Source organism: Cygnus olor, chromosome 24 (genome assembly GCF_009769625.2).
Source record: "Cygnus olor isolate bCygOlo1 chromosome 24, bCygOlo1.pri.v2, whole genome shotgun sequence".
Taxonomy (NCBI): Eukaryota; Metazoa; Chordata; class Aves; order Anseriformes; family Anatidae; genus Cygnus; species Cygnus olor.
The window spans coordinates 1,913,834-1,928,658 of NC_049192.1; the positions used below are offsets into that span (position 1 = coordinate 1,913,834).

The following is a 14,825-nucleotide window of genomic DNA, read 5'->3' on the forward strand; positions in this document are numbered from 1 at the left end:
TTTCTTCTGTTTAATCCCTTCTGCTGACTGGAGCCATGTGACTGCAGAGTGTAGCGGGGCACCCACAAAAAGATAACACACAGAGTTTTATTGCCCTTCCTCCCATGGCTGTTTTCCCGGCCACCTCATTTTCGATTTCCTGCAGGCAGTGCCTCCCACAGTGACTGTACCATTTAGCTGTACAAGGAAAGGAAGAATTCCGACTTAACTAGGGTTTAATTTCTCAAATGACCAAACCTTTCCTTTTTCCCCCAAAGGCTGAAACAATTACCCAGACGTTTCTATTGTCTTTGGATATAAAAATCAAGAAATGAAAACATCAAAGTGTTTTTAATGTGAAAATCGATCATTTTGGACACAGTCATGCTTCCAAGGCCACATTCTGTTGCCTGTTGCACAAACCCATGGGTCAGGCAGTGCCGGGCCAGGCAGAGCTGCCTCCCCCCGGGGCAGGAGCAGTTCCCACACCGGTGCTGCTCCCAGCACTGGTCCCAGTTCCCCCCAGTGGTGCAGCTGCTCCAGCACAGGGACAGGACTGGCTGCTTGCACGTGGTGATGTTCAGCCTGGTAACAAGGGAGAATTCGGTGTTTCTGTACTGGCATTCATGTTTCTATAATGTGTTCTTAATGGGGATGGGCTCCAGGAAGTTATTTATTAGTCTCAAGTCCCTCTTCTGCTCCAGGTTTTATGTGGAGGTTTTTGCCTGTGAATCCTGCTCTCCCCCAGACCTTCCCTAAACCATCCCACTCACGTTCTCTGTTTGACTGAAGTAAATTTAGTGAAGCTAATGGAGTTACTTCTCTCCAGGTCAGTGGTGATTTCACATCCTTGAGTTCCTTGCTTAATTTGCTGAGAAAATCTTGGATTCAAAAGACAGTTTTCGGAGTTCCCCTCTTCCCACGGCACAGACAGTGCCCGGTGGCTGCTCCCTGGGGCTGGGGCTCTCAGGAGTGGGGCAGCAGATCTCAGGAAAGGGTTAAGCACGGCCAGGGCCTTGGGCTCCTTTGCTGGGGGAGACGGTTGCTCGTTTGTTTGTTTGGAAGTGCTGGCAGGAAAGCGGGGAGGAGAAAATTACCTAAGTGATAGTGAGGTTGCCATGAACTATATAAAACTGTGAAATCAAATCAGACAGAACTCCACCTCGCAGTCTTGAACCAGAAGCACAACCCCTGAAGAGAAACCCACCCCAGCACCGAGTGATCTCAAGGACTTGAACTCAAACCAAGCTATATGAGCTCAGCAGAGCTGCTGCAGAGCTGAAAATCCAAGTGCTGTCAAAGTAACCTCCAGTTGTACTGGGAGCTGCAAGCAGGAATGCTGTTCTGGGGAAGCTTTAAAATAATGAAGTGGAGGCAGCTTTTCTGGATTGCATTCTGTGTTGTGAAGTTGTCTGGTGAGTATGGACTGCAGAAAATATCAGGGTTACAGTCACTGAGAAATAACACAGCATGGGGATAGTGCATGGGGCAACTGCTTTGTAACTTCTGAAAGAGCAAGTTGGGGGGAATGCGTTTTAATGAGCGTTTAGTGGGACTGGAGCAGATTGCAATTTCACATAAAGAACTCTGTAATGACATTTTACAGAGCAACGCTGCATTAGACATCCTGCCCAACACATTTACAGCAATGTGCTGCAAACAGAATGCTGCTGATTTGAAAAGGAGAGCAATCAAGATATGACAGCTCCCTAAAAGAAGGCATATTCAAGATAACATAAGGGGATGCAGGCGCAGTGTGCGAAGCTGTGGAGTGCGTCCACAGTTCAAGTCTGCATTGGTGTAAAATTAGCCTTGCTTTTGTTTTGTGGTGGGAACTAAACATTTTCTGAAAATTAGATGAGCCTCTATAAATATTAAAATCTCCTATTCCAGCTCTTCAAATATTCATCATATGAAAAAATAAATGAATAAAGGGCTATATTTTATGGAAATATTATCATTTTTGTCCCAAACCCAACAACCATAAAGTAATAAAAAGGGACTAAAATGTGAAGCAGCACTCCGTGAGCTGCATAGTGTGCTGGGACAGAAGCCAAGAACCTGCGGGTGCCTCGTCAAATGCAATTTTTCCTTACTCCCGTGAATGTGAGTGACTGGCTCTATTGAAAGAATTTGCTATATTCTGTTCTTCTATTTCGTGGCGCTCCTTTCATGTTCCCTTTGCTGCTAGGGTGGATTGCTCACCCAGCCATTGTGCCTGACCTGCCAGTCTATGTTAATTTTACACGAAGGGAAAAACAAAGCCTCTCAGGTGAAATTCAGGAATACCTTGTGGTCTGCAGTGAGCAAGGTGTGAGACAAAAGTGTTTACCTGAAATGAGAAATCTGAGTTGCTTGTAGTACAAAGCAGAAGTGATACAAAAGTGATAAAAAGCTTTGTCTTTGCAAAGACAGAGCTACCGGGCAACGGGGTTGGTTTAATGCTGCAAAATGTCATTCCTTTTGCTGGCACAGGCAATGCTCTACATTTCTGCAGGCTATGGCATTGCTTTATTAACACTTCCAGCTCTCCGGCAAGTAGGAGAGGTTGATTTTTGTCCGGTGTAACTGCAACGCAGAGCAAGGGAAATGAGGAAGCTCATCCCGGGAGCTGTGCGTGCTCCTCAACCATTTGGGGAGCCCGAGGGAATTCAGTGAAGGTTTCAGTTGTGCAACTCCCGTTGGAAACCCTGATTCTGGGGATTTTGTGCTCAGGGCGGCTCCTGGCAGCACCGCTGAGGGTGGCCCTGTCCCTGGGATGCCCTCCAGCACAGCTCCGGCTGAAGCTGCTTGCTTTTACAGAAGGAAAAAGCCCTGTGCCAAGCCGGGGCTGTTGCGGGTCTTCTACAAACACCTCTTGTAGGTGCGGAACAAGGAGGACGAAGGCCCCGTGCCCAACATCTGCCAGGCACAGTTTGGCTCCAGAGCAACAAGCAGCCTTGCCCAGCCTCGATGGGAGCAAATTACCTGTGAAATGCTCAGTGCTGGGCTTTGCCTGGTCCTTCAGGGAGCTGCTGAGCTGCACTGAAGCTGTAGAGCAGGAGGGAAGGTGCAGCAGGACTGGAGCCACTGGAAATGGGGTGCTGATAAACCACGCGGCTTGGCTTGATGCCTGTACGGGGAAGAGAAGCTGTGTTCTACTTGTTCCAATACGAGCACTTTTGGCCCGTATCATTTTTATTCATCTTTGCCAGGCTTGATATTTTTCCTTCTTAAGTCTCCTGTCATTGTAAAGCGTTCTTTCCTTCCTTATTTTCTTTTGCAAGAACTAGAAAAGGGTTGAAAATCAGGGAAGCAAAAGGGGCTTTTGAAGCACCAGCCATGCGAGCTGCAGGCCCTGCGGAGGGCTGCACACCACGGCCGTGCCAGGCAGGGGTAGCAGTGGGCACCGAGCGAGGACCAGACCCGGGCTGCTCATGGGGCAGCCATGGGGGGAGCCCCCAGCATCCCACAGCCCCTCCGTGCCTCGGCCCCACACCCATATCCTGTCTGGGGCTGCCGGAGAAGGGAACGGGGGCGGGAAGGGATTTTATCAGATATTTCCAGAGGGAAGAGGGCTCCGCCCGCCTGAGTTCCTGCCACATGGCTGAGAGCAATGAAGCTGGAAATGTGTGAGTAATGTAGGCTGGAGCCCTCCGAGCAGCGGCTCCGAGAGTTGCTGCCCTGCTCCGTGCCCCACTGGATCCCATGGCGCTGGCTCGCTGCGTCGGGGATGCTCGGCCGCAGCCCTGCGGCTGCTGGAGCCTTGGGATGGCTTTCTCAAAGTCTTTGTTAAACGCAGAGCTTGAGAAGCTACCTTGCCGGGCTTTCTGTGTCAGAGCACTGAAGTAGGCATGCCACTAGCGGCAGGTTCACCGGGAGAGCTGGTGGCGGCGCAGAGCAGCTGCTCTCGGCACAGAGTCACCGTCTGGGGAGTCTCCCAGGGGCTTCACCTTCTGCCTTGTGGGATGCAGATGCAGGGGAGAAAACGCTGCGGTCAGTTTGGTGGGGGTGCGAAGTAGGGCACAAAGTATGGAAACTTTTCTTGTGTTTTCTGAGTTTTTGCCATTGTGGAGTTTTGCTTTCTACATAGGTATAGCACACAGGGATGAGTGCTGGACCCAGTCATCTGCTCTAACATCTATAATGTTGCCTTTTTTCAGTTGGTCTGAGCTGGGATCATTCCTAAACCCCATTATTAACATATCTTTAACAACAATCATATACATCAGAAGCATTTACTATTTTTACTTTTTTTTCTTACTTATTTTACTAATAGGTAAATTAGATACTATGAAGTATGGTTTTCTTCCACATACCTACAGTCTTTTGCTCCTGCATGTGCTTCACTACCAGGTGAAGATTTCTCTGAGGTTAATAAATGGCTTGGCTTAAACTCTCAAACCCTTAATACTAACAAATTGACAAAGTTTAGCAAAGCTACTAAAAATGTATGGTGCAATAAATGACCCACTTTAGTGGAGCACCATGTGGATTATCGAGCTCACATCTGGATCATTATTTATCTCATGAGTCCTAAGGCTTGAAAAAAACTTAGCCCTGTTTTCTATAAAATTGCCTGCATATGCTACAATAAAGGGAAGAAAAAGAAATGCTATGCAACAAGTCTTCTTGCAAATTGCACTGAGCAGTAATCCAGGCTTCAATTTATGATATTCAGTGGTGAAAAGGCTTTGATTAGAAATACCTCTGGTGCTGTACAAACATCTGGAATAGTTCAAAGGTGCTTGGGTGGCTGTGGCTCTTTGGGAGGTCAAGTCCAGTTCCAATGATGTAAAGTTTCCGGCTAATGTCCATGCAAGCACAAAGCCGTACGCAAAGAGTGGATTTCACTTCGTGCTACTTACGGTTCTGGGCACGCAGTCATGTCTCCTGGTTTTGATTTGTTAAAATTCATCAGAAAAACGTGGTGATTTAACCGGCTGGAACTGAACTGCCTGTGGAGGGGAGAGACCCCTCCCTTGAACAAGAGCCCTGCCAGAGCCCCTAATCCCGGCTCCAGCCCACCTGCACCGGCCCTCAGCAGGGCCCCACGCTGCGGCCCCACAGCAGCTGCAGCCCGGCCAGCCGCAACCACCACACGGCCCCGCATGGGCTTCTCACAGACCCCAGGGTCCTTTGGACCTCTGCCAGCACAGTGCTGATATCTCCATGTAGAAACACAGCAACCACGGTGGTGCTGAGGTGCCCAGCACCCAAAGGTGCGTTCAGGGCATTCGGCCTGGCGCTGGTCGGGCCGGGCCGGTGCTGCTCACTGTCGGGAAGGGTGAAGTAACGCTCCTTGGAGCGCGGGCTGCTGGGCAGGGATACAAGTGAAACAGTGCATTTTATATTATTTTCTCTTTAGCGTCTGGATAAGAGTCTTAAGCAGAAACAGCCCTGGAGTAGGGACCAAAGCTGCTTGTAAGAAGTGGGAGTAGATCTCAGGAATATAAAAGGTTAATAAATGCATTTTCACTGACTCATAAAGTTCATGGCAGAAGGGAAAGCTGGAAGTGTCATCTTTGTAACATACCAGGAAGCAATACATAAACTTTAAGTTAGAGCAACAAGCGATTCTCCAAACATTCTGTTTTACCTCCAAAGATGTTTTTGCTCATGAGTCAGAGCCTGATCCCAAGCCAATGGGAATGTTTCTATTTACTTTGAGATTGTGCCTGCAACTGCAAATCCAACTTATTTTTCCTGAGGCACACAAGCGATCTCTTCCAAGGCCTGAGTCTTTCCTCCAAGGGTTATAAACTCAAACTGCTATACAATCCAGCTTTGTGCTGAGCTCTGCTCGCTTGTGCATCCCTTGATAAGGCCAAGGATGCACAGGTCAGGGGCAGAAACAATCCTGCCCTCCTCCGGCGCTACCCCCGGAGCCTCTGCAGGGGCTGTGCTGAGCCTTTGATGCTCACCCCATTGACCTGTTTAGTCTCTGGACTTCCCCCATGCGAGCTCAGGGCAGCCTGCCATTTTGGGGCAAGAAGAAAGCGAATTTGCGAAGGCAGCTGACCCCTCCCTGCGTTGCAGGCACCCAGGGGCCGGGTGGGGGCCGGCTACAGCTCCTAATGCTCCCTCTCCCCCAGGCACCGCTGCTGACAGCCCGACGGACACCCCGGCTCCAACAGCCCCGGCCACGGAGACAGAACTGAGCGGAACTGGCAGCTTGGCAGCCACCGGCGCCCTGGGCAGTGCCACGCCGACACCAGAGAGCCCCGGTAATCGCGCCCCTGCGTTCCCCATAGCAGCTGTGGTTTTGATCAGGTTTATTTAGTGCACAGGTGCAGCGTGCCCTAAGAAACCATGCGGTCAGGGTATGGGTTGTGCTCTCAAAAATGAGGCTTCTAGGAATGTGCGAAGCTTTATTCTCGTGCAAAAATCACACCTGGGCAACCTGGCATTATCTGTCTTCAGGCCTGGTGGCTTAGACCCATTCCCTTCACAGAACAGCCAGGAGGTGATGGGATGAAGTGCTCGTTAATCTTTTATCCCAGCGTACCTACGGCACACTCAGCAAATGGCACCCATAAGAGGCCTGCCAGCCTTGCTGATGAGAGGCCAATGCTGTGGCGGGCTTGAAGCAGAGACCCTCAAACAGCTGAATGTTGTCTGTCCCTGTGATGTCTGAAATTGGAGCAGCAATTTGAGGACTCTGGGTCAAGGAGGGGTGAGGGCAATGCAGGGAGGTTAGGTAATGGCATCTTCGCTGTGTTGCAGCGTGTGCCCAGGAAATTAGGCAATTGTAAACAGATTACAAAGTGCATGTAACAATTAGGTAACTGAAGCAAGTCTAATGCGTGTTTCTTATACAGCCAATAACATGTTCTGGTGCTGCTGGCTATGACAAATCAATATTGTACTTCAGTCATCGCAATGCCACGCACTGATTGTACAGGACTTAAGCTTCCCCTGCATCTTTTTTCACTGCATTTCTTCTAAACTGCAGACACAGACGGACCCGCTGCAGCCAGCCCCAGCTCCCCAGGGCTCAGCAGTGTTCAGACAAGCCCACAGCCAAGCTCACAGCCCAGCAAAGCCCCCCCGCAGGTGCTGGGCACCCACCTACCCCCGGAGGATGCAAGCAGTGGGGTCTCCATGACACCAACCCCAGAGGTCCACATCAGCACAACAGAAGCCACCCAAGAATCCACGCTGGCCCTGCTGAGCTCCACGGCCACCCCTGAGCTGAAGTCTGTCTCAGAAGCCAGCACACAGCCACACGTAGCAAGCAGTGTCCCCAAGGTGAGAGGAGGTGGCTGGAGCTGCAGCTCGCTTGCGCCCCTCACACTGGTCCTGACTGGTGCTCCCGCACTGCTGGGAGGGTGGGCGGCTTTGCCTCAGGGCTTTAAGTGATTAAGAAGCATGAGTCTTGCTCCCAGACCCATCTGGATGTGTGGTGTAGGCTGCATGGTTAGGTGGGGCTGAACCTCAGTGAAAGCCAGTGATGGAGCTTGTGCAGTCCGGCCTGGACCGGCAGGCACCGCAGAGCCCTGCAAATTGCTGCCGGCAGCACCCTGCGTGCAGGAGGTAATCGGGGACTTCAGCATGAGCCGGGGCTTGCAGCTGTTGAGCAGGGGTGAGACAAGCACAGGCTCTCTGGAGGGTCTGTCTTTAAAACCATGCAGCTGTGCATTTTGGACATCGTGCAAAACCCCAGCAGTTCACTAACCCTAGCACTGCTTTTTGCCTTCCAGCCCATCACATGCCACAACGTCAAAGACGTGAGCGACACTGGAGCCATCTGCTTGCACCTCAACGAGTCCAACACCTGCGTGAGTTGCAGCCCTGTGTTTCCAAGGGGGTGGCAAGCAGGAGGAGACAGGGGGCAAGCAGGCACCAAGGGCGTGGTCCTGCAATGTTCTTGGGCTGGCAGCAATGGGGCCACCATACCTGGGAGTCAGTCTAGGGTGGAGAGCTTGCCCCATTATTTGGGCTGTGCCCAGTAAACTGAGATGGGGATGACTGCAGCAGTCTCAGGAGGATCCCAAGGGGACAATTGCAGCAGTCCCAGGGGAATCCAGCCTCCAGGTTGCATAAAACCTCCTTTTTCATCATTAAGCTCTGGGACCGGTTTAGCTTCTGAAGTCTCTTCAACCATGTTCAACGGGAAATCGCCTTTGTTGTTGTTCTTCCTCTTCCCCGTTGGGAACGCAGTTGCCGTTTTTTGTCTTGCCAGCTGCCCTAGGAAGGTGACCAGGCCATCTGAAGGAGCACGGCTAGCAGCACAGTGTCCCCATCCGTGCTCACTCCCAAGGGAAACCCAGGCGCTCTGCAACTGCCCTTGGCTTTTTGCACCAAGCCCGAACCATTTATAAAAGCGAGGCACGGTCGGCTGAGGTGCTGCTGAGGGTGGGAGGAGATAACCCTTTCGTGCAGGAGGTGGAACCTGCAGCAGGGGCCAGATGGCGTTGGACGTTGTGGGAGAGCAGACTTGGCAATGCCCTGGGTGTGGAACGACAGTGATTAATTTCACTTCTGCTGGCCAGCCGTGCTGCGACCGCTTAGGATGAGTGAATTCCTACTTGCCTTCTCTCCGCAAATGGCCTATTAAATAAAAGCCGTTTCGGCTTGCTCGTGTTTCTGGTGGCTGCGGTTTAGCAAGGATTGGTATGGAAACCCCAGCGGGCGGGAGCGGCCCGATCTCAGCTGCCATCTAGTGGCAACGGCACCTCCTGGCTCAGCCTTACGGGTGGCAGAGACATAGATGGGTGCGCACGTAACATGCAGAATATCCCCATGGTGTCACCACGAGCTCTTAGCCTTCCTTTTGTGCAACGGGAGCCCAGCAGCCCCGCTAAATCCACGCGTGCAGGGCAGCCTTCACCCGCAGCCCACCTCCCGGTGCCCCCCAGCTCGGCAGCGGGTGGGAAAGCGGCTCAGCCCCGGCCGTGGTGGCGGCTGCTGGACCTGGGAAACAGATAAGAGTGCCTGAGAAGGGGGCAGATAGGAGGGACCGGCCATGTGTCTCTTTCCTGCTGGCCTTTCCCAAAGCAAATGAGCAATAAGCTGGCACCCAGCGGTGCTAATTGCAAAGGGAAATTCTGACACGCGGATGAGTTCTTTCCACAGTGGAGAAAGGAAAACACGCACTCGAGCCTCTTGTTCCATCTTGGCCTTCCTAGCTCCAAGCCAAGCTTTACAGAGACAGCTGAAACTGATTTGTTTGTTATTCTCCCACAGATAGGTCTCTGCAGTTTTGCATGCTACGCGTGCGTGTTGGCGGGGGATCCCAAGGCCAACCCGGAGGGCGCGGAGCTGCGGGGCAGCAGGGGCTGCGAAGCCCCCCGTCGCTGGACAGGTCGAGGCTGGGGCAGGGCAGGGGGTTCAGCTGCTCTGTTAGCAGCTGGGGGCTGTGCCTCCGAGCCTGACTGCCTCCGAAAATAGATGAGAGGAGAAGGCCTGCCCTGTCTGAGGCGGGGACTGCCCCTGCAGCTCCGCTCACCTCTTCCTCTTCCACCCAAGAGTCGGTTCAGCTCTAAAAAGTGAGAAATTTGTATTTTTTTGCCTAGCCTTTGATCAGCAACCTAGCAAAAACACTGAAGACATTTCCTAAACAGGAAGGCTAAATGCTTCTTTGTTATTTCCCTCCCTTCCCAGCCCCTGCCTGGGATTCTGAAACAATAGGGCTCTTCAGGCTGCTTGCTCAGTCCAAAAACTGGAGGGACTTGCCATGCAACACAGATCCTAAATTTAGCTTCGTTTAAATGCCGCTTGCAGGATTGCTATTAATGTCTTAATTTCATTTATTCTAGTTAAGTTAGGAATCAAGAAATAAATATCTCTATTATTTTAGCTGTCGGTATTGGGGCACAAAGCAGTGTTGAGGTGGGATTTGAAGGTCTGACACCCTGGTGTTGTTTGTCGCTTGTGCTACCTCTGCTCAGCTGTGCACAGCACAGATAAGCCACCAAAACACAGAGGGTGAATGCGCCTTACTACTAGGAGGCACATCACAAGTGTAGGTGGGATGGAGACTTAGTCGTGTGGCTGGTTTAATGGCTGTTTGCTTGAAAATTTTGCAGAAACAATTTTTAGAGATGAAGGGATCGGACTTGTGGAGTGCAATATGTGAGGAGAGCACCCGCCCCGTTCCCTCCCCCTGCCACATTAAACTCGCTAAGTCTGAGGTGGACCACGACTGTCTGCTCCTCATCCTCGTCAATGAGACAGGTCAGTGGTGTTAATTCCTTCGGCTGGTGGTGGTGCTGCTGGGTAACAACCTCAGCGTGGGCCATGGGAGAGGGGATGGTTTGCGGAGAGAGGCTGGTGGTCTCTGCAGGACACAAATCCTCACGCACAGCCTGTGAGGAGATGTCTCTGCAGCTACGGATCTTTCTTCCTGGGTTTTGCTAGAGCCATGGAGCCATGGCATTGCCTCCAGCATGGTGAAGGGGCTCACAGCTCCGCTGTGCTCAGCACCAGCCAGGCTCTCCAACGCTGACATCACCTGCGGTGTTACCTTCGACATAACGTGCTTCTCCTGTTTTAAAAATTGCAGATCCTGCTACAGATATGCTTCAGGAGTCTCACTGGGAAAAGGTAAATTTTAGGGGTGTATCCAGCTGGAGAGGCTGGGTGGTCTGAGAGGCTGGGAAAGGAGACCTTGAGGCTGCGAGTTGAGCCTGGAGCAGGTTGCCGGTGCCCGCCACGAGCAGGCAGCATTCGTTCCTGTGCTGGGCAGGGCTGAGCCTGCTGATCAGGACATGCCATCTTAAATTCTTGCACACAGCAGTGCTCTAAGTCCACTGGTACAAACACTGAAGGCAGAAATGCTAGAAATAGTTGCCACCAAATTCTGTAGTATTTTCTTTAAAAAGGACTGGTTACCAACAATAACTCTTAGGATGTAATTGGCACTCTGCATCTTCAAAGTACCATGCTGACATTAATTAATTCCTTCTCTCAACACTGCAGTGAGGCTGCCATCAGCTTGTAAAGCTGAACTCCAGGTGCCTATATAAATGGCAGCCAACAGAACTGCAGCAGCAGTGCACAGAGATAGTTCCCCCGTGCAGATACATGCTCTAAATCTCCAGGCCTGAGCACTCTTGTCCGTGGCAGAAAGCCTTGGTGTGCTGCAGCAGGTGCTGGGATGGAATCAAGCCCACGCAGCCCCTCCGGCTGAGGATGCGCAAGCTCACAGCACAAGTGCAAAGCTCCTCTCTTGGGCAGGGAAGCCCAGCTCTGTTTATGTGCAGCTTACAAGGGAGGTGAAGAGCAGCATTGTTTGAAGGCCTGGTGCCTGTGGACCAGATGCACACGTTTCCTGTTTGGGAGACTCTTGGCTCTCTTTGGTGTTTTTCCAGTTCGGAATAAAATCCCTTCAGCGAGGGAGCGTGAGGAGCCACCAGGACTTTTCTCGGAAGACCCTGACTGCTTTGGTCACTTCTGGCCTCTTGCTGGCGTTCCTGGGCATGGCCGGATACTTCCTGATGAAGCGGCGGAGCTGGAGCCCCGCGGGACAGAGGCTGGTCAGTGCTTATAGGTGGCAAAATGCCCAATAGCGAGGAGCTGGCGGGATGCCCATGGGTGGCCCTGCACCCTGTGGTTCATTTCCATCAGCCCGTGGGTGTCCCCAGCATGGCAGGATGGCCACCAAGCCAGCCCGTGCTGGCTGCCACCTGGGGATGGTGGCTCGTGGCTGGGTCAGCCTGGGCACGGGGACAGGAGTGAGATGCAGGGCGAAGGGAACCTGCTCTGCCCTTTGGAAAGGAGCTCTCTGCTTGGGAAAACCGCCCCTTCCCTCCCGTGCCTCTAGGTCTAACACTTGCTTTTGCTCAGCAGTCAGAACTCATCCAGCAAGACCCCTCCAGAGACACCGAAACCTTATGAATTTGCCATTAAAAGTGACACACTTTTAACTTTCCATTCGCTGCTTTTAAGAATGAGTTGTGTGTCTGTCTTGTACTGATGCTGTAATAAAGGCTATTTCTCCCCTCACTTAACAAGAAATGGTAATAAAATATATCAAGAAAGAAAGAAAAAATAAATTCTCCTGTGTTCCCCCCTCCAGGCAGGCTGTGCGCTCAGGGCCCCACTTTGCCAGTGATTTTGGGGACTGCAGCGAGGACGGGCCGGGCTTTTCCCCCGTTGCTGCTCAAGCCGTTAGTGTTTCCTTGCCAGGAGGGACTTGATCCAACGTGCAGCCATGGAGTCAAGCACGTGTGCAAGATGCAAGCAGCACAGCCTGGGCCATGGTCCCCTGGTTGCTGGAGCCAAGGCGTGCACGTGGCCGGGAGCTGCCTGTGTAGACGCGTGGCAGTGTCAGTCCAGTTTCCAGCGCTCAGACCTTGCTGCCACGGGCACGGGTGTCAGCCGAGGGCCCTGCTGCTGCTCCGCCTTGCTGGAGAGGAGGCGAGGAGTTAATGAAAGGCTGGGAGATGCACATGGGATGCGTGGGGCTGGCACCCAGCTCCCTGCTCTCCTCTGCTGCCAGCTGCGATCTTCACCCTCAGCCCAGGGCCACCAGTGCGTGCTGCAGCGCCATCAGATCTGCTGCTCTCGGGCACACGGGGCACTACCCTGCGGGGAGATAGCGGCAGCTCCTCACGGCTGTGTGGGTGACGAGCCACAGAGCACAGCTTGGCATTTGCAGGCCTGCACACACCTCCAGGCTTCAGCCGCTGGAGAGCAGTCCTGAACTGCTAGCGTGCTGCTGCGAGCTGCGAACCTGTTTGCAAGCCGAAGGACAGAAGGACAGGGAAAGGAAACTGGGAAGTTCCCTCAGCTTTCATTCCATGGCGATTCTTGGCCAAGGTGAAAGCAGAGCTGGTCTGTAGCAGGTAGCTCTGCAGTCCTGAGGCAGGTCCAAAGCCTGGTTACCCAAAAATAACCTGACAGCTTCTCTTTTCAGGTCCAGGAAAAAAAAAAAAAAAAAAAAAAAAAAGAAAAAAACAGTTTGTGGCTGGCATTCCAGCTTGGGGCACGGTGTGGCTCAGGCCCTCTGCTCCCATCCCCATGCCCGTGGGTAGCCACAGCTCGGCGGCAGAGCTGGGTGCTGCCAGCCCTCGTCCTCCTCTAACGCTGCCTTTCTTATCGATGCCCCTGTTTAGGACGAAGACCAGTACGACATGGAGAACGGCAGCCAGGGAAGCCCCACGCTGACGGTGGCCGGCCCCGAGCCGCAGGAGAAGCCCAGCCTGAACGGGGCGCAGGAGAACGGCGCCTCCTGCAACGGCCGCTCTGCCGGGCAGCGCGGCCTCGCCGACACCCCGATGTGACCCCGCGGAGAGGGGCTCTGGGGGTTGCCGGGGGGCAGCGGAGAGCAAAGAGGGGGGCAGGAGTTTTCTGTGGACAGCGAGGGACTGCAGACTTTTTTTTTTTTTTAAATCATTTCTGTGAAGAACTTCCAAATCTGCCTAAAGCACATTAAACTCCAGCGCTACCCAAGTGCTGCTTCTCTGCTGCCTCCTACTTCTCCTGATGACCACACAGGAAACTTTTTTACTGCCATTCTCTGCTTTTGTTGTTAAAAGCACATAATGAGAAACGCAAGTGCACTTAGCCCCCGAGCAGCTTCTCAGCAGAGGCAGGCTGAAGCCTTGATCCAGGCTCCAAACAGCCACAGTTTTTGGTGGAAGAGTGTTAGGCTGATTAAAGTAGTTAAATCGGGATTTCGGTGACACAAACCTCTCAGGTTTCAGGGAATTATGGTTAACAGAGTTGTTTTTATCTCATCTTTAAGTGCAGGACTTCTTCCTCTTTTAAGAACATCAGGCATTTAATCCCCTCCTTGTGCTTTGTGCCTTCTTTAGCATTTCCTTCTCCTGTAAAATCTGCTGAAGCTCTGTGTAAAACTTTCCATGGGGAATTGGAGGCTGAAGTGTGACCAGACCTTGAACTTGTTTTTGTTAGTCCTACCACTGTGCAGGTAGTTGTTTCAGAGTGACGCCTTCCCCGGTCTCCTCATCTCCCAGCTTGGAGACAGCGTTTGACAAGACCCAGCAAGTGCCCCGTCCCTCGTGCGCAGGGGAGGTGCAAACAGCTGAAGTGGCTCTGGACAGCTCTGCCCGTGCCCGGGGCATCGCCCTCACCCTGGCACAACTGTGGCCATTGCAAATAGGACATTGGGAATAAAAGACACCAAAGGGCTCCGTGTCTGACAACCGCTAGACAGAAACCCTGATCCTGCTACGGATGTTTCTCCCTCTGCATTCAGCAGCGGGTAGGTGGGGGAAAAAAGAGAGAAGTATTTTCACTTCGGTAACAAAAGGCCAACACTGAAATGCCAACAGCGGGAGCAAGTCCTACCTAGTTCCGCTTCCCTGCGAATTGCTCCTCTCTAACCTAATTGTTAATAATCTCAGTGGGGGGAAAAAAAAAAAAAGTGAGTGTTTTAAATGAACTTCGCTGCCGTGTCCTTGGAACAACTGCGTGTTTATCCCCCTGGGACGCGTGGCTCTGGCTGCGCCGTGTGCCAGCACGGCAAGCGGACAACGCCTCTCGGAGACCTTGTTTTCCAGCAGCAGCACGATGACTAAAAGCTGTGGCTTGTTCTGTGCGCCTTCTCCCTGTCTTTCAACAAACACGTTTGCAGGACAAGTGACGTACATCGAATTATTAAACCTCGTTTGTTTGATTTTCTGATGTTTACGATGTGCTGCTAATTCCTGGATAAATAAATGAGGCTGCAGTCTCACGGCATGATCCGCTGGCTGGGGGCTGACCTGGCAGCAGGGCTGTGTGCGCATGTGTGTGTGTGTGAAGGTGAAGGTGAAGGCTTCCTCTGGGCACTCAGGGAGTTGTGATTTCACTGGGTTTTCCACCTCCATCCCTCCCCTATGCGGGCGGAGGGGCTGAGCACCTGGGGCAGACCCGCGGGCTGCGTTTGCAGCAGTGACCGGGCTGTAGGGTGCTGG

General features: G+C 52.5%; 1 protein-coding gene across 3 annotated transcripts; it reads left to right on the plus strand.

Moving 5' to 3' along the window:
- The first annotated feature begins 1,124 nt into the window (after positions 1–1,124).
- Positions 1,125–14,545, plus strand: CD34 (CD34 molecule). 3 transcript variants are annotated; one of them, XM_040536058.1, is made up of 8 exons: positions 1,125–1,394; positions 6,054–6,185; positions 6,914–7,209; positions 7,662–7,739; positions 9,990–10,137; positions 10,466–10,506; positions 11,274–11,438; positions 13,020–14,545. In XM_040536058.1, exons 1-8 carry the CDS (start codon positions 1,316–1,318, stop codon positions 13,185–13,187), a joined length of 1,107 nt encoding a protein of 368 aa, XP_040391992.1. In that variant the 5' UTR covers positions 1,125–1,315; the 3' UTR covers positions 13,188–14,545. The 3 variants fall into 3 exon arrangements, with proteins under 3 accessions (XP_040391992.1, XP_040391993.1, XP_040391994.1); XM_040536059.1 differs by lacking the exon at positions 13,020–14,545 and adding an exon at positions 11,749–11,907; XM_040536060.1 differs by lacking the exon at positions 13,020–14,545 and adding an exon at positions 11,752–11,907.
- Positions 14,546–14,825: the final 280 nt, after the last annotated feature.